We start from the raw sequence: 19278 nt of genomic DNA, 5'->3' as shown, positions 1-19278 counted from the left end.
TGTTAATCCGATCTGCCACCATAAATTCTAATAGTCTATTGTTAGGAGCACCTTAATTACATACACTATGTGGTTTAGATCCCACCAAACACTGCACTATGTTTGGCAAATTACATAGCTGAAGACGCCATGAGATTTTGAGTATAAAGCAAAAAAAGAAGAAATAAATAGAGGATAAAACATCTGTCCTCCGCCAAGAAGGATTCGTTTAGGAGTTGCGCTTCCAACATAAAATAATATAAAGAGGTCTTAGGTATCCATATTAGTGTCTGAGACCTGGTCAGGCACAGAGAGGTGTTCTTTTTAAAGAGCTGAACGCATTTCCTGCTTGCCAGTACATGCATGGTATGCTCCTTGCCAGCTCCAGAGGTGGCTTGTGCAAGAGTTTCAGGAGATCTGATGAAATCTTGTCACGTGTTCTCACTCAGAAAGTCTTGAGTGTGATTAGCTTCAAACAAGACTTGCTCAAAAAATTGAGTACTAACAAGGTCAATATTTTTCTTTGGTGGCGCCTTTTGTAGGACACTACTGCGTCCTTTTAGTGGTGGACACAAACCTAACAACAACATTTACAAATGGTAATTTGCGTTGAAGCTATGTATACGTGTGACATACATGCCTGTGTGTACAATACTAGCTCTCTCTTTCGAGTTCAGTTCCTACATGTGGATTTTGTCACGAGTTTTGGTTGGTGGAAGCAGGTTCTTTGTTGTATCAGGTAGTACAGGACATAGCGACCCTAATTTTAATTATGATATGATCAGCCTATGCCATGGCAGACATCACTTACTCTTCCATATTATTAGCTATTAAAACCACTCAGACGGTCATGACCAGTGTCCAATATTGCACACGCTTCAAAAAAATATTTTTCTTTTTCATGTGTGCCCATCACTGTTTAAATTGTTATTTTAACACTGTTTAACATTGATAATCCCTGGTTTAAGTACTTTATCACCCTTGGGTATAATTTTTGCGCTTCTTAACACCATTTTTAAACAATGGCAATCTGTTTTGGAGTATATCACTTTTGGATTTTAAAACAAGATCCATTAAAAATATTATATAGATACCGCATTGTCCTGTAAATTGTGGTTTATGTAAGGTCAGTTTGGCTTTGACCCAAAAGCGACATACCGGTAATTCAATTGTAGCATGGGGAAATATCACACCAACAGTATTCGTTGTTTTTTTTTTGTGTGTGTTTCATGTATCCATTGATCAAACCTGTTCTTTAAGGGCCTGCCTCAACATAGTCCCTGCCCTCAGTATGCCAGTATGCATGTCAATTTTCAGTTGTTTCAGACATTGGGTCACATTTATGATGATTAAATGCAATACTGAGTGAGAAATGACAAAAGTTAAAGTTCCGTTTTCAAAAGTACATGTTAAATGATACGGTATTTAGCAGAGTACAGCACACCTTACACATTTTCGCAAGACTATCATAGGTCTGTGAGGCGTTCTTGCGGAAAATGTGTACTTTCTTCACGTATATTTTGTAGGAGAAATAAAAATGTATCATGAAATTGACAGTAATTTTTTTTTTTTTTCTTGTTTTACAGTCTGCAGTTTCATGTCACATGAAAAGTGCCTGAAGCATATAAAGACACTGTGCTCATGTATGGCCCCAAGTCTAGTGAGGGTAAGTAACCAGGAGGCCTGCCCATCCCTGCCTTCAAATACACAACGCTAAAATAAACTTAACTTCTTTACTGATAGATTGTTCAATAGACATGGAATTGCCGTCAATAACATCAAGTGATAGGGGCTAAAGGTTATGTTTCACTTAAACAAATATTAATTACAGTACGTAGTATGTTAAATAAATTCTGCACAATTCATTTGCGAGGGGGACAACACAAACATGTAAAGGGACCACTTAGCTATTGTATGCATTAAAGTGCTTGTGATGGCTGGAGTGTCCCTTTAAAAAATGACTCCTTTAATACAGCGACAACAAAGACTGCATTATAGCCGGTTGCTAAATGTGGCAAAGAAATACATTAGTCCATCCCTTCTTACACTTGACACATCTAAGCTTTATTTTCTTAGTCGTATTTTTCCAAGTGTACATTTCTGTAAAAAAAAGCAGGATATAGTTAGCCAACATCAATACACAAAAATGTTAATGTGGTTCATTATAAGACTACGTATCATTGTAAAACAGCTTTTTTGGTCACATTTCAATAGTATTAATTCTGTAGGTTAAAGGGTTGTCGTGTCTTTGGTGTTAATGATTGTAACATTCCTACACTTAAATGCAGTAAGATTAATACCAGATGGTAAGTTCTTCCCCATGTGCTAAAACCAGCAATAACAATATGCAGAGTGTATAGTTGAATCTGTAACAGTGATGCAACCTAAATTAGAATATGGTCTCTAATTACAGTTTTAAGTCTTTTGTCTACACTTTGCTGTACCCTTGAAAGCGCCAAGACCTTATGGATTCAATCTCGGCAGTGTGATTGGTTTACTGGAGACAGTGTGGAAATATAGGATCCATGTGAATTGTCTCCATAGGCAAAGGAAAACAAGGGCAGGCAATTAAGATGCTCCCGCTGTAAGGGTTTGAACAAGAAACTACAAAAACATGGTACAATGTTTTAATCCATCACAATTTTGTCATTTTTGCCATTAAAAGAACCAAAATTAGTTAAATTGATAGAAAACAAAATCTAACACTTCACTTCAGATTTTTTAAATACCTCCACTCCCCGACCATTTCCTCCTTAAATGGGGACGTGCCCTGCCACATCAGCGGGAAGTCCTCGCCACATTTAGCCAGAGCCCAAAAGTGCCCGGGTATTATTATAAATAGTACATTACTGTTTCAAAATTGTCAAATATTTTACATTTGGGTTTACAGCTCTCATTTTGAACAAAGAAACCAAAAAAAATACCCTCAAAAGAACAGTACTGTGGAAAAGTTTTAGTCAGTTGTGTAAAAATGCTGTAAAGTAAGAATGCTTTCAAAAATAGACACGTTCTAAGTTTATATTATTCGCTTAACAAAAGTAAGAGTTGACAGAAGAACAATCTAAATCAACTCAATATTTGGTGTGCATCCTTTTCCTTCAAAACAGCATCATTTTTTAGAGGTACATGTGCACAAAGTCAGGGATTTTTGTAGGCATACAATTAGATGTATGACTAAACAATTATACAAAATTAAACATCATGCTAATGATGATCAATGTAACATGTAGGTTGAAACATAATCATTAACTGAATAGGAGGAATAAAAATAGATTAGGAACCGCCAAACAAGTTTTGTCAACGATTATTGTCAAAAGTCATACACCACGGCAAGACTTGCGTCCAAAAAGCCATACCATTGACAAAGAAACATGGCAACTCAACTGTTCATAAAAACACAAGAACTGGGGTGCAGTAAAATAGTAGCAGGTACTTTGGACTGATGAGCCAAAATGTGAAATATCTGGCTGTAGCAGAAGGTAGTTTGTTCTCAGAAAGGCAGGAGATTGCAGGCAACAGTGAAGCATGGTGGAGGTTCCTTGCATGTTTGTGGGTGCATTACTGCAAACAGAGTTGGGATTTTGGTCAGAATTAATTGTCTCCTCAATGCTGAGAAGTACAGGCAGATACTTATCCATCATACAATACTTTTGCACAGTATTGTATATATTTTTGTAAAGAAAATGAGTGTTTCATCAGGAGCATTTGGTCACTTTTTATGCAGCCATCAATCATTGGCAAATTTAGCTGTAACAATAATTTTCTGCTCTGCTTTTCTCACCCTTCTTTGACCTTAATATTTTTTTGCACAAGTTATGTGCTATAGCAGAGCTATCCAGTAAAACGTAGTCACCTGCATCTCCTGATTATGGAAATACCCCACATGCACATGTGTTGTTTTGGGCAAAAACTTATGGATTTGTGCTAATTCAAAACACCCTCCCTTTCCCTGTGTGGCTTGCCCTAACTGAATGTAAAAGAAGACAAATATGATATAAAAAATAATCAACTTTGGCATGACCATGAAACTATTATCGATGTAGAGTCCTGCCAGAAAGGGACAGGAGCCATGTTTTTGAGCCATTTTTTTTGGCATCAGTGGGGGATTGTGCAAGGAAAATGCCTGCCGGTAAGACACAGGACATTTTCTTATTGCACATTTGTAGTGGCATCCCCAAACAGGGTGTCTGTTAAGATTTTTAATTGGAGCTCCAAGAAAATGTAGGTCTTTCAACTTTCACATTTCTTGTAAGAACATGTGTATTGAAAAGAATAACCAATTATGGCTGTAGGCACTGATTGGGGATTTTGTTGTAGTTGAAGACGCACTGCTGTTTTAGGACCTGTGCATCACCCTGTCTTCTCAAACTGACAGGCACCCCTCCTTGGTTGTGTATGGTGGAGAGAATATACACATCTTTTTTTTGTCACTTTACCTAAGGGCCAGAATTTTATCAAGTTATATCATAACTATCCATTCAGAGGTGGGAGCCTTTATTCAAACTATTTTCTAAGTGGTCCTTAGATGATGACAGCAGTCTGAAAAGTAGATGTGTCATAGAAGATGTATATGTTTCATACTTGCCAACAACCATAGTCTTTCAACCACTAAATGCCTATTCTTCATATATCCAGTAATTTGGCCAGTGCTCATGCCCAACTGTTATCAGTAATTGGGACATTGGTACATTGGTTATGCTGTCTGTCCCAACAAATTTGGGGGTAGAGAAAACATAAGGGATAAAGGTATGCATTTTTGTCATAGAAATTGGCCTCAATTAAGCGACTAGTCCTTGGTGTCTGGTGGCCTGCTTGAAATGGACTGCTACTGACGTATATTAACAGCTCTGTTCTCACCTTTTGATGAATCAACCTATTAATTTATCATAACACTTGTATGCGACTGTTTCTGGAAAGTAAATTCCCTGTAAACAAAGCTTGCTATGTAAAATGGTATGCAGCTTCCACAATTTGCTTTTATTTGTGGGTGGTATTCCTATGGAGCAGTTGGTTGAGGGCATGATCTCCAGATTCCAATTCACCAATTGAATGGATAGTGGTTAATACAATGTGTAGTAACTCGGAAAGATTACTGGATTTATTGACCTCTGTTGTAACGTGGGTGGGAGGCTTACTTCAAAATTCTGTCATTTTGGTGAACTTGAGTTTGTGTGGGCAAGTAGTTAATGGAAAATAACCCGTGGGTTGTGTGAATAAGAAAATAAGCTTACATTAATTAAATGAATCTGAAACTGGGGTATAAGTATGCTTTATGACATGTCACCCTTGGCAAACAACTGCAAAGGTCAAAAGCTAATGCCTAAGGTCAATGCAGTAAAATGAACTATGTTAAAATGTTACAAATCACTATTTAGTGAATAAACACCTCGTTGACATTACTTGAATTTCAAAAAAGGATTTCATTTTTAAACTGAATATAAACTTCTGAATTACCACCTCAGGAGATCTACAAATGGTGCTTTTCTAGAAGGGGCTGTCAGCTGTTTCTGAAACTACTTTGGTCATATCACTGGCTTGATGGATTAATGGTATTGTCGGTGATTAGTCTGTAATCCTGGAGATTTAATTTTGGTAGAGATTACAGTCATAGGTGGTCGCTAACAACATCAAGTCACCATGATGAAGACGACAACAGTTCTTCAAGAGGATACTCTAGGTTCCAAAGATATTAATTACCTTGAGAAATTCATGTTGTTTTAACCCCTTGATTGAAATCCACCCCCACTAATATTTGCTTTCCAGGCTTATTGTTACTGATGGCTAATTGCTTTGGTTACTCTTGTTCTGCTTCAGTAGGACATGCAGAAATAGCACAGTCCACACAATAGAAGCTGCGTGTTGCACGCATGCTAGCCCATTTAAATTCCACTTGATACACATAATGTAGCCTTATCTACCATATATAGTCATACTGCTAACCTTAGTAGGTTTTTGACTTCAGGGCAAACATGCTTCAGCTTGTAAATATCTCGATTTTGTTTAGCTATATGCAAAAGTAATAAGTTTATTTCAGTTTTTAGGCACCATGTTTCATCCGGGAAGAGGACAAAAGAGTTAAAGTCTACAGTCTTTGCAATGGATCTCAGTAGCCCGTATGGGTAAATCCGCTACTGCAACCGCTAAGCCTCGCGCTTATTATCAATGTCAAAATAGAGACTAGATGCTTGAGAGAACTCAATTTAAGGGGAAACACACCGATTTAAAACAGTACAAGGGGGTAATTTACACTCAATAGTTGCAGAAAGACACACATCATTTTCAATCAGGCCCTCCTTTGCACACTGCTCAGTATTTGAACTCTGCCCACCTCAGCTCAGCAGAGGGTTGCTATTGTAGTCTGTGGGGATGATGGTAATCACTGGTGGTTCCCTGACTTCTGGGAAACCAGGCTGGATATCAGTTCTTGGTGCAAATACTGGCCATAGAAGTTTCTGTTCTGACCTGATGGAGAGTAAAACACCACAGCAAAATGCAGGCACCCCAAATCTGTGTCCGAGCTCCATAGTCTTGAGGGGAAAGTGGCGCTCTTTACCGGGCTAAAGAAGTAGTACCAACAGGGCTCTTGTACCCACTTCCCCAGAAACAGAGCCTTCCAAGGCCAGGGGCCAGTCTGTAGGGAGGCAGCTGGCCCCCAGGCCCCTCCAGGAGCCCAGAGCTTCAGTGACATTTAGTCACAATGTTGCACAACTACCATTATTTCAAATGTTTTCCTGGACCAAAGGTGGGTACAAGGGGTCTGTTGGGACTACTTCTTCTCCCTGGTACAGAGGGCCACATTTCCCAAACTACCAGAGACTCTAAAGACTGTGGAGCTCGGACACAGATTTGAGGTACCCGCATTTGGAAGGGGGAGTTTTATTTATGGTGTCTTACTCACCATTGCGTCAGGATTTACCGGACAGAGACCCCTGTGGCCAGTATGGGCACCAAGATCTGATATCTAGTAATTTCTAACTGGTTTCGGCCTAAAGTCTGGGAACCACTCACGCTTACCATTTTCTCAGCAGACTACAGCAGTGGCCCCCTACTGGGCTGAGATTGGACATGGGCTTGATAATAAGCGAGATGTTCAGCAGTCGGAGTAGCGGAGGAAACAACTTTAGCAGATATACCCATTCTGCCTACCGAGATCCGTTACACTAAATATCCCCAAACCATTACACTGATTCACAAACAAAAACCACATCCAATTTTTGTTCTTAATAAATGCTTTTGTCTATGTTAAAAGCTGTGGAAGTTATCTATGTCTGTAATGGGCAAGGTGATTGAGAGAGGTCTTGTGAGAGTGGGGGGAAATGAAAGTACAGGACAGTAAGCTGATTAGATCTGACAGTCTGGAAACTATCTTACAGGTCTAAGTAATATCTATGTTGCAAAAATAGTACCTTCATAATTTAGTTCTGTATTTCATGAGAGTATTATCTATAATACATTGACATTTGAGAAGCCACAGGTGACAGAGCTGCAATGCAATTGCATAAATATCTATGCTACAAATTCGGGCTGAAACAACTAATCGATAAAATCGATAATGAAAATCGTTGTCAGCGATTTTCATTATCGATTAATTGAATCAATTTTTATCGATTATAAAAAGAAGTTTTTTTCAAAGCAAATGCTCTGAAAAACTCCTCTCCTTATATAATCCGACCTCAAACAGAGATCGGATTATAACACTAGAATCCAGATCCCCCGCAACGCTGCAGGGGACCTGGATTCCCCTCACTGTCGGCCGGTCTCTCCCTTCCGTCTCTCTCCCCCTCCCATACACCCCTCTGACTCCTCCCCCCTCCCATACACTGCTCTGCCTCTCTCCCGACTCCCTGGTGCTTTGTGAACCTCCGGACAGTAACGGAGGCTGTCTGTGCGATGCAGACCCCCACCGGCTGACAGAGAATCATCCTCTCTGTCAGCCGGTGGGGGTCTGCATCGCACAGACAGCCTCCGTTACTGCCCTTCACTTACGCTGAGGCTTCTATGAAGCTGCAGTGAAAGTGCCTGTCAGTAATGGAGCCGGGTAGAGAGGCAGAGCGGTGTATGGGAGGGGGAGGAGTCAGAGGGGTGTATGGGAGCCACCCTCCCATACACCACTCTGGCTCCTCCCCCTCCCATATGCCACTCTGCCTCTCTACCCGGCTCCCTGGTGTCTTGTGAACCTCCGTTGCTGACAGGAGGCAGAGTGGAGTATGGGAGGGGGGAGGGGGCAGATTGGAGTATGGGAGGGGGGAGGAGCCAAAGTGATGTATGGGAGGGGGAGGAGCCAGAGTGGTGTATGGGGGGGAGGAGCCAGAGTGGAGTGGGGAGGAGCCAGAGTGGTGTATGGGAGGGGGAGGGGCCAGAGTGGTGTATGGGTGAGTTATAGTGGTGTATGTGGGGGGTATTATGAATTTCAGGGCATATAGGGGGTATAAGGCATATCGATATTAGGCATATCAGGGGGGCATAAAACATATCTGGGGGTAAAAGGTATATCGGGGGGCTCAGTTGCATATCACTGGCATATAAGGAGTATAAGGCATATTGGGGGCACAGCGGCAAATAAGGGGCACAGTGGAATCTGGCATATAAGAGGTATAAGGCATATATGGGGCAGAGTGGCAAGCTGGGGGTCAGATGTACATAACTGGGGGCAGTTTGGTAAATAAAAGAAAATATAAACAAGGCTTTTTTCTCATAGTTTTTATTAAATATGAAAAATAGTTAACATATGAATTAATATTTACTAATAACTTTGTATTAAAACCTAGTTTGAGAAACACTGTGTTTGGGTTCTTGTAGCTTTTATTATGTCAGTAAAATAAGAAGGTGAATAGAGAGAGAGAGAGAGAGGCCATTGCAATAAAGAGATGAAAGTGTAAATTGTAAGTTTTTTATTACATTATTTTAAATTTTAAAAAAATTGCATTTTTGTATCCGATTAATCGAAAAAATAATCGGCCAACTAATCGATTATTAAAATAATCGTTAGTTGCAGCCCTCCTACAAATGGAGTCCTTACGCAAGCCAAGTAGTGGCACGAAAATAGTAAAATGTGTTTATTTGTGACAACACTCTGGCTTCTGATGTCAGCTCAGGCTATTACTGCCCCTTAGTGCCTGAAGTCTGGCTGGGTACATGGGCATCCAACTGTAGCACAAACCTAGGCAAAATGTTGTGCATTCCAACCCTTCTGCTTCAAGTAACAAAAACCTATTTAGCACACATTGCTATGTACCCTACAGGCAATATAAAAATGTCACATACAGAACAAAAGAACAATGGGTGTTCCCCTTTAAAGTTCCTCATGCTAAAATACATGAAATTTAATCATTCTTCTTTAAGTGCCATACAACAGATCAGGCCAGGTTTGCATGTTCAGTCATACCTTGATAATTTTAATGTAGCTGTTGGACTGGACTTCCTTTGTAATTTCTCATAAATGTGATTACTGATGTGGTAAACAAGTTTATCTGTGTTGGTAGGTCTAAGTATAGCATGACCAAAGGTTCTTATTTGGTATCATGTAGACTTCGAAAAAAGTATGGCCTTCTGATATGACAGTGTAATATTCTCATATATCTACTGCTAGTGCTTACTAGAATTGATTTACATAAAAAATATCTGCCATTTAACTATATTATTATTTTGTCTATTTTTTTAAGGTTCCAGTATCTCATTGTTTCCGATCACCTGGGCATTATAAAAAGAAGTTTTGCGCTGTGTGTAGAAAGCACCTAGATGATAGCTTGGCTTTACGTTGTGAAGGTAAGCTCCAGTTTTATTAATGTATACACTAATGTTTCAACGGTTTTGTTCTAGGAAAACAAGGACATTTATAGCTGTGCTAACACAATTGCAAAAGAGTTTTCTGATGATTAATTAGCCTTTAAAACGTAAAGTTGGATTAGCGAACACAACATGCCTTTGGAATACAGTGATGGTCGCTGATAAAGGACCTCTGAACGCCTATGAAGATATTCCATTAAAAAGCAACTGTTTCCAGCTACAGTAATCATTCACTGTATTTCTGATGCACTTGATGTAATTTTAATGGACAAAATGTGTTTTTCTTTCAAAAACAAAGACTCCCAAAATGATAGTCTTAATCTACCCTTTCTGACCCAGGGCAGGCCTCTCTGCATCATATCTGGACTCTCTGTCTTTTAAGGGTGTGCGGCGCTGAGCAGAAGTCTTCAATAGTGTTAGTGGGTCGGTTGGGGACATCAGATCTGCCTTTTAATTCGCCTGCTGAACATATGAACATGTGTCTTTGGGTATGTTAGTGTTTGTGTCTGGTTGTGTTGAGTATCTTGGTATGTTTGTGAGAGTGTCTGGGTGTGTGTTAGTGCTGAGTGTCTAATTAGTTTGATGTGTCTGTGTGTGTTAGGGCAGAGTATCTGTGTGCTTGTGTGTCTGAATATGTGCATTAGTTCCAGGACATAAACTACAGGACGTGTGATCTTGTGATTTTACAAATCAGTGTTTTTCATAGTGGGAAAGTGCTTTGCAAATACTTTTACTCCTCCAGAAAAGGTTGTTTTTTTGGGTTTTTTTTAAAATATTCTTTCTATGACTGTTTTGAGCATCTGCTGCCTGTGTATTTTCTGACTCTGTATTTCCTTTACGAGAAAAGAGAAGATCAAAGCATTACTAACCAAGGAAATCTATTATAGTGAAGTAGGTTAAAAAACCAAAAACAAAACAAATGACATGTGGCATAATCAACGGCTGGTCTAAGGTATACCGGAGTCCAAAACAGGGTCCAATATTAAGGACCATAAAAAAGTTTATTTATACATAACCCCTTAGTTTAACACCATAGTGGCCAGTCATCTTCCTCAGTTCCAGGTCATCTCAAAATTAGGACAAATGATCATTGCCAATAATAATGCATCTTACGATAGCAGATATGACTAGCTGTGCTCAGACACATACACATACAGAATTACTATGCCTGTATCTCAAGATTTAAACACATTTGCTCTGTAGCCCCTTTCATTGTATTAACCAATACATATGTAAGAGAATAGGAGGCGTGGAGGAGCTTGAGTTAATTTGCCATTTGTATTTTAATAATCTAGACGTGAGCACAAAGGCTATTATTAGGTTGTGTTATAGTCAGGAACTTCATGCTCTCTTTTTCCACAATATCTTAAAAGTGTTGTTCTTAATACATTAACTGTACTCTCTGGTATGTAAAACAAATAAAACATTAGCAGAGCTTCCATTTTATGCTTAATTGCAAAACAACACAGAAACACTTTATAATCTTTTTTTTTTTTTCTTCATGGTATGGCAACATCCGGTCAGTGTCACCCTTTTTATCACATGAAAATAAAGTGTTCCTGACAAAAATTTAAGAGTTATTTCTGGGTAGGATATGGACATTTAACAATACTAGGAATAATGTTTCCAGCAGAGTAGTTGGAACAGCACCTTTAATTGCATTTTTTTTCCGTTCGTTTGTAAATAAATCCCCAAATGTCTTCATGAACATTTTTGTTCCTTTTTTATTTTATTCTAGCACACAGTCTTGCTGAAAAAAATAGAAAAGAAAATACATCACGTTGGCATTTTGTCTTAGCTGGGAGTTAATTATACTCTTGGGTCCATGCATATGCTAACAACTGACAAGATACATTTATACATCTTTCAGACCAACATTAAGCCCTGCATTGAGACTCTATTACAGTCATAGCCTGAGGGATAAACTGGTCTTTTGTGCAAGATATCTTATGACGGGTGGAAAAATTGGTATTCACTTCAAGATACATTTTATATAAAAAATAAGTTGGAAGAAAAAAAAGTGGGGTTTTTTTTCATTTTTTTTATTTGGCTAGTTTTTCTTAAATAAAAAAATAATTATGGAACTACTTCCAGTAACTATATTATAGCTAATGCAAAGACAATTTTGAATATATACAGACTATGAAAAAAAAACCTTTTCCTGTCCGATTTCTTTATCTTGGAAAAATATTATTTTCTGATTATTTGGAGGTTTAAAGCATACCATTCGGTTGTGTCCATGGAATACTTACGTATGGGTAAAACCTACGAGCATTGGCTGGTTTAGGACAAATGTTGTCGGCAATACACTCTTTGGCTGCTATGGAACTACAAGTCCCGTTATTTTCCCATGCTAGTAAGCTAGACATAGACTAGCTGAGCATCATCGGAGTTTAATACTAAAACAAGAGGAAAATTACTTGCCGGCTACCCCCTTGCTATAGAAACATCAGAGGGAAGGTTGGCCTTGTGGCTTATGAACAAACATAACCTACGTCTCTTTTCTAGTTGTAGCGTTTGGCTGTTCCAAGTCCATATTTTGATTATTTATTATCTTATGTTAGCTATTTTGTTTTCTCTGAAATATGAGAAGCATTTAAACAGAAGGAACATCTCCACTCATTATTACCGTGACAAAATGATCTCTTAAATAACTATTGTAAACAGTCTCTTTCTGTTAGGTGTTAATTAAATACTTACTAACAGTACTTTAACAGTAAAAAATATAAATGATGCTCGTCATATGTTTGGCCCAGAGAATCCTTTTACTATTTACCTATTATTTTTTATAACCATCCTCTAGTATCAGGAAATGCAGAGACTCATAAATACCTTTTGTGCTTATTCACAGTACCCTGAGTTTTACATTCCAAGATATAATTGTAAAACTTGAAAGGTGAGTCAGGGTATGTATCAGGTGCCTTCAGGAAGTAAAGGCTTGTGAAGCAGTACATCATTTTGCTGAGTTGTGTGCCAACTGGTGACCTTCATCTTACATGGCGGTTGCCTCCAATTTGAGTTTGGATTTGTTTATGGATTTCCTCTAATTGGCAGGTTTAGTAACTAAATCTAGCCTTGGAAATGTAGGGCATATGCTAGCTTGGCATTTTGTCTCTTTTTCTAGCGGTTCGATGAGGAACATCATGTGGTCAGAGCTGAAAACCATTGCTTCTCTTAGTGACCTCACATCCTGAAATGTGTCTTGTCGAACCTGCTGTTGACTGCAACCTCCATAAAGAAGCACCCGAATTAGTAAATGTGTATTCAACACAAGTTGAACAAATAGACTAGGGCTTTAAACAGTTTGTTTCTCTTAAATGTGTAATGACTCACACAGGTAAGTGAGCTGTTTGTTTGAAGTCATTAGGCTTAACAATTTAGAACGTGAACTCTTCAACCTTCCAAGGTGTGAGTAAAGCTATGGGTTGCGACAAAATTGATGTAAACACCTCTTTAGCACATACTCTCATTACCAGCTTCATTATACTTCTTTTAGAGCTTATAGTGTTGGGTTCATCACATATTTCGTACCATTCCATGATGAAAGATGCAACTGTATGTTGTAATTACCACATTACCATGTTTTATGAAGCAGATGGTCAAAATTAATGAAAAGGAAGCTGGAGCTAATGAGAGTGTTATTTTATGGATGGCGTGGACTGGTTTGTTGTATCATGGGGTCAAGACCCAAGGAGGTGATGCACAGTAGCTTTGTACATGTTTATACATATTGCCTAAATAAGTCTTTGATATAAGCAGATCAAACTAAAGTGATGTAGTCAGTGTCCTGTCCCGAAGTTCTCTCCCTTCTCCTCAATTACAAAGGCTGCCTTAACAAATCACCCACAATTGCCAACTTGCCAATAAGGTAGATATGTAACTTGAATGGGAGGAGTAATCATGCACATCCTGCGAACAGGAAGTTCATATGGTTGGTTCTATGGTTTATTTAATAAACGTGGAAAATATGCAAAAAGAGAAGCTCACCTTAGAGAACATATAGATATTAAAATTTTGGGGTGCTGCTGAAATGATCAAGATGTACATACAACACACACCCAGTAAATATTTTTTTTAAAAAAAATATAAAATGTGAAGTGCACTACAATAAAATATGATAGTTGTGCTGAAAGTAAAGAATTTGGCAGATGAAAGCTCTTTTGACACATGTCCCACAATGTGTATATATATGTATATCAATGCACATAAAATAAAACTATTTCATTTTAGTTTTATTTTATGTACATTAATAAAAAATTGTTAAAGCATGAATATTGGGGATTCCATCACACGATATGGCCATATATTACTTAGCCCTCCACCACGTCAAAGCACCCCAGTTTTGGCCAGTCTTATATAATAGTAAAGTTGACCAGCCCTAAAAATGAAATCAACGGTTATTTTTATTTATTTTTATTATTATTTTAAATTGTTAAACATAATTTTTTTATAATGTGAAGGAAATGTGTCCTCTGATTATCCTAATCTATTTTCTATGAGTTATAAATAGAGACCATTTTAATAGCCAGTTCCTTAAGTTACCATAAACAAGACGCAATACGTAGATTGCTTAATGTTTCCTTATGTAAAAGAAGTACTTGCACAACGCGCTATATGATTATCTTTATTAATTTACTGTTGATTTGATGTTTTGTCCTGACTCACCATTAGGGAAGTCTAAATTACTGTGTTGCTTTTGCTAGGGGTCGTAATAAAGGGAGACATTGTAGCTTGTGCAGGTAATGACACACATTTGGCTGCATAAATATATACGTGGTCATAATATGGGAAGATCCCCATTCATGTAATGATATGTTTTCAGTTTAAAGTCAGCTAAAGATAATTATATGCAACGATTAACTAGTCGGAGTGGAGATTTTTATTATATAAAGTGTTCTTGTTGCCTGGCCTTAGATTTATATTATTATTATTTAGATGTAAAGCTTTACAGAAAATACAGAAGGGAGACATTATTATTATTATTTGTTTTATATAGCGCCATCAAATTCCATCAAACTACAATATATATGAATACAAAGTGACGTTATAAGTCAAATTTCATACATAAACAAAGTTTATAAAATATCTGTGTATAGCCGTTTACCTCCTTGTAAGTTTTCTTGCTGTCTCTGAAATGGCTCTGTAACTGCACTCAAGATCTGTGTCTACTGTGCGAGTAAAAGCTGCGGTTTCTCTTTTGTTGTAGTTGCCGGTTACGTTCAATGGGCATATTTCCTGAATGCCACTATTTAGTAGTCAAAGGGGATTTGGATTTACATTGAGGTTTACCTGAATGCAAAAATGATTAGCTAATAACGCCAAGGGAAAAAGAGTCCATGAGCGGTACATAGTCCTTGTTTGAATTGCTCTCCCCCTATTTTCACACTTGGTGGGTGATAAATAATTGCGTGTTCCACAGACTGGCTGATAAGCAGACAGACAATATGTAAAAACATATGTTTTCAATGGACATTTTCCTCCCTCAACAAAGAATAGCTCTGTTAAATAGACATGACCGAATAGCAAAGACATCAGGCTGAAAACTCCTTATGCATTATCACCAGTGGGTGCATTGGATGTGTTATGTATATGAAACTACAATATGTTTAGTCATAATATCATTAAAGGTTGTGTTACACCTACTCAGAATGTAACGCTTTTGTAACTATATTAGTCTTTATACCCAACGCCTTCCCAGAAATAAGGGTTTTTTGCTCAGAGAGAGAGCGGTTAATGTTTTGTCTTGGTGGAACAGCACCTTTAAACATAAGGATAATACAGTGTGGTATATGTTCTATGTGTAGGCACATGCTCTAATCTCTGTATGAAACCAAACTGTTTCTGTAAACGCGATTCCTGATTGTACCTTTTGTCTTTTAGTGTGTGAACTCCATGTACATACAGACTGTGTCCTGTTCACTTGCAGTGACTGCCGACAGTGCCACCATGGGGGTGAGCAGGATCACGTAAGTTAGCACACATTTTATGGAAATTCACCCACAGTGAAGACCAGTGTCGAAATTAGACAAATGGACCAGAACCTGTGAAGCTGTATTAGGTCAGGGGAGGGCTGGAAGCCTAAGGCCTGGGGGGCAAGTCTAGTCAAGTGGCCCGTTGCGCCACCGAATCAGCCCACCATCCATGCTCATCTTTTCCTGATTTTCTAACTCATATTGATGTGATGTGGTGATATTGGGAGTTCATCACTACACTAAAAAAAGTCATCATACACGGGATGCCTGTTGCCACAATTTACTGCCACTACGGTATTTGCTCGATTATCTAAAAAAAAAAATTTTTCAGAGCAAATTCTCTGAAAAATACCCCTCGTCTTATAATCAGGGTTGTCTTATAATCAGACCTCAAATAGAGGTCTGTGGGGAATTCTCTCTGACAGCCGGAGGGTGTATGCGCGATGGACGCAGACAACCCCCGCTGCTAACAGCACCTCCTTCCGGCTGCAGCGGAAGTTGCCTACGCGAATCGTGTAGACGTCTGCCTGCTGTCCCGACTACACACCAGAAGCACTGGTAAGTTTGGGGGGGTGTTAAATGGGGGGCATAAGACATTTCTGTAGGCAGAGTGTTCTATGATATGCCTTTTAACCCCCTTGATGCCACTCTGCCTCCAGATATGCGTTTAAACCCCCTTTATGCCACTCTGCCTCCTGAAATGCCTTATACCTCCCTATATGCCACTCTGCCCTATAATATGCCTTTTAACTCCCTAAATGCCAGAGTGGCATATAGGGGTATAAGGCAATTCTGGAGGCAGAGTGGCACATAGGGGATCAAAAGGCATATCATGGGGCAAAGTGGCATATAGAGGGTTAAAAGGGATATCATGGGGCACAGTGGCACTTAGAGGGTTAAAAGGCATATCATGGGGCACAGTGGCATATAGGGGGTATAAGGCATTTCTTGGGCAGAGTGGCAAGCCTGGGTGCAGATGTGCATGACTGGGGGGCAGGTTGGAAAATAAAAGGAAATAAAAACAAAATAATATATTTTTCTCAATCATAGCTTTTATTAAAAAAAATAGTTTACATGAATTAACATTTACTAGTAAAACCTTTTTCCTATAGGGCCGTCTTATATTCAGGCCTTTTCTTTTTTTCCTAAATTAATATTCAGATTTTGGGGGGTCGTCTTATAATCGAGCAAATACGGTAATCCTTTTTCAATAAAATATGCAGATCGATTTACTTTACTTTATGCAAAACCTTTACTTTTCCTCTCACTGATTTCTGGGTCTAGAAAGTTTTGGCCTCTGAAGTGACTACAAATTCAGCAGGGTGTTTTATCTCTGGATAAGTAAAAATTAAACAGTTCAATTTATTCCTACAAAAAGTAAAGTGCCAGGAAACAGACAAACAAATACACACCAGGACAGGCTCTGCCACAGCGACACCCACACACACACCAGGACAGGCTCTGCCACAGCGACACCCAAACACACACACACCAGGACAGGCTCTGCCACAGCGACACCCAAACACACACACACCAGGACAGGCTCTGCCACAACGACACCCAAACACACCAGGACAGGCTCTGCCACACCGACACACAAACACACACACCAGGACAGCCTCTGCCACACCAACACACAAATACACACACACCATGACAGGCTCTGCCACACCAACACCCAATCGCACCTACCAGGACAGGCTCTGCCACACCCACACACAAACACACACCATGGCAGGCTCTGCCATACCAACACCCATAAAACACCCACCAAGCATAAAAAATGCCTTCCACGCTGGTTTGTTTTGTGTGTGTTTTTGTACTGGTTAATGTACCCATGTGTATTGCCCCCAGGCACCCACCCCCCTTTGTGTATTGATTTGTGTGATGCCCCAACCACCCTGTTGTGTACTTATACCCCCTACTTGTATTTCATTGTTGTCCCAAGGCAGCCCCCCTTTGAATATGGGTCCCCTTCCACCTATAACACCCAACTCTTCCTTTTCACGGGGAGCTGTTCCGTGTAAGGCCGCCCCCTTGAGCGGCACATCGCGTCTTGAAAGGGGTGGGATGAAGAGCCTCACTTAGGCCGCATGGCCATTTATTTAAGCCCTAGTTTTGTGTTCATATAGGATACTCTACATTTCCCAAGACAGGAGACATACCGGCTTATAAAGGCTCAATAGACTTTTCAATTCAAAACTTTTTTTTGGGGGGGGGGTCAGTTTTAGGGCACTTAAAAAAGGCAGTTTTGTATTCCAGAAATATTTAATATGGATGTTACAGATTTGGTGTATTTTTCCGTTACCTTAACACAAACCTAAATAAATGTTTAATAATGAATAGTAAATTATATTGAATATCTTTTCACCTGTTGCAACAGCAATGAACATTTCACACAACTGAAAACATACTGCTTTGCAACATAGATATTATTTGAAATTCTTAATTGATGTCACGCATGTTCTCACATTATGTGCCCACTGTGATCAGCTATCTTCATAAGCAAGTTTCTAAATAAAAAATGCAAAAAATCAGAATTTGTGTCCCCAGTGACTAGATGGCAGAGGTGAAATCGCTCCAACTCATGTACCAATCATAATAATTGAAAGCAGATCTGTCACTTTCACAATATCCTACATTTTACAGTTCTAAACACTAAATAAACCCAGGTAACAGTGTTTATGTACTAAAATAGGCAACATATACCTATTAAAAACCCACCTATTATGTATACCAAGGGGAAAGTTATCTAGCTTATTGCCCTTGTTGTGAAGTTGTTGACGTTTGAAGAAAAGGGTGATAATTTATTATATATGCTGGCTTTGCCAACAGGCTGCCACCTGCCTTGGCTTCCACAAAGTTTCATTGGAAACTATATGTCTTTATGTTGGTGAAAGTTCCCCATTACCTAAAAAATCCTACCAAGATTTCATGTTCCACAAATACTACCTTAATCAATCTTTTCCTTAATTAGAAGGTAGGTAATAAAATCATGCCGGGTTATGAAAATCCTACTAATTCTACAAAAAAATTCTAGACTGCCAGAACGGTACTATACAACAGAGGACATAAGGTCATCTCACAGAATTCTGGGCTCTCACTTGGTGCCATGTGGATGCAACCTACACATATTGGGAAATTAGTAATATCAAGTTTTTGAAAGCAAAGACAGCCATGTGCCAACGTGTATATTATTTAAGAAGGGACAAAATGAGTCCAAATATGCACCTTTCCTGCCTTTTGTCACAGTAATTGTAGATAATGTGTATAATTATTATGGTCTATGAACAACGTGTTATTAATCTCTCTTTACCTTCCCTACATCATGATAGAAACGTCCTTTACTATCCATAGATGTGTAGTCATCAAGGACTTTAGAGCAGCACATGTGCACAACGTGGAGCCTTACCTAGCATTCCCCGTACATGAATTCTTGGCAATCTTCCCAGATGACTATAACAACAATAATCAGAACAAGGCTAAGAATAAAATCAGGTTAAATATAAGCCACACATTTGTATTTAAATAGTATACACTA

The 19278-nt window shown here is 38.8% G+C and overlaps 1 protein-coding gene across 1 annotated transcript in view; it reads left to right on the top strand.

The window, feature by feature from the left end:
* LOC149285080 (diacylglycerol kinase theta-like) overlaps window positions 1–19278 on the top strand; it is an 85141-nt gene that overhangs the window by 25069 nt on the left and 40794 nt on the right. The window contains exons 2-4 of the mRNA XM_089495864.1: window positions 1566–1645; window positions 9642–9744; window positions 15646–15731. Coding sequence (XP_089351990.1) covers window positions 1566–1645; window positions 9642–9744; window positions 15646–15731 — 269 coding nt within the window. The remainder of the gene's footprint in view (window positions 1–1565; window positions 1646–9641; window positions 9745–15645; window positions 15732–19278) is intronic.

Source organism: Sceloporus occidentalis, unplaced genomic scaffold, assembly GCF_023333645.1.
Source record: "Sceloporus occidentalis isolate IW3139 unplaced genomic scaffold, rSceOcc1.0.p SCAF_85, whole genome shotgun sequence".
Lineage (NCBI taxonomy): Eukaryota > Metazoa > Chordata > Lepidosauria > Squamata > Phrynosomatidae > Sceloporus > Sceloporus occidentalis.
This window is presented reverse-complemented; position numbering and strand designations above follow the sequence as displayed.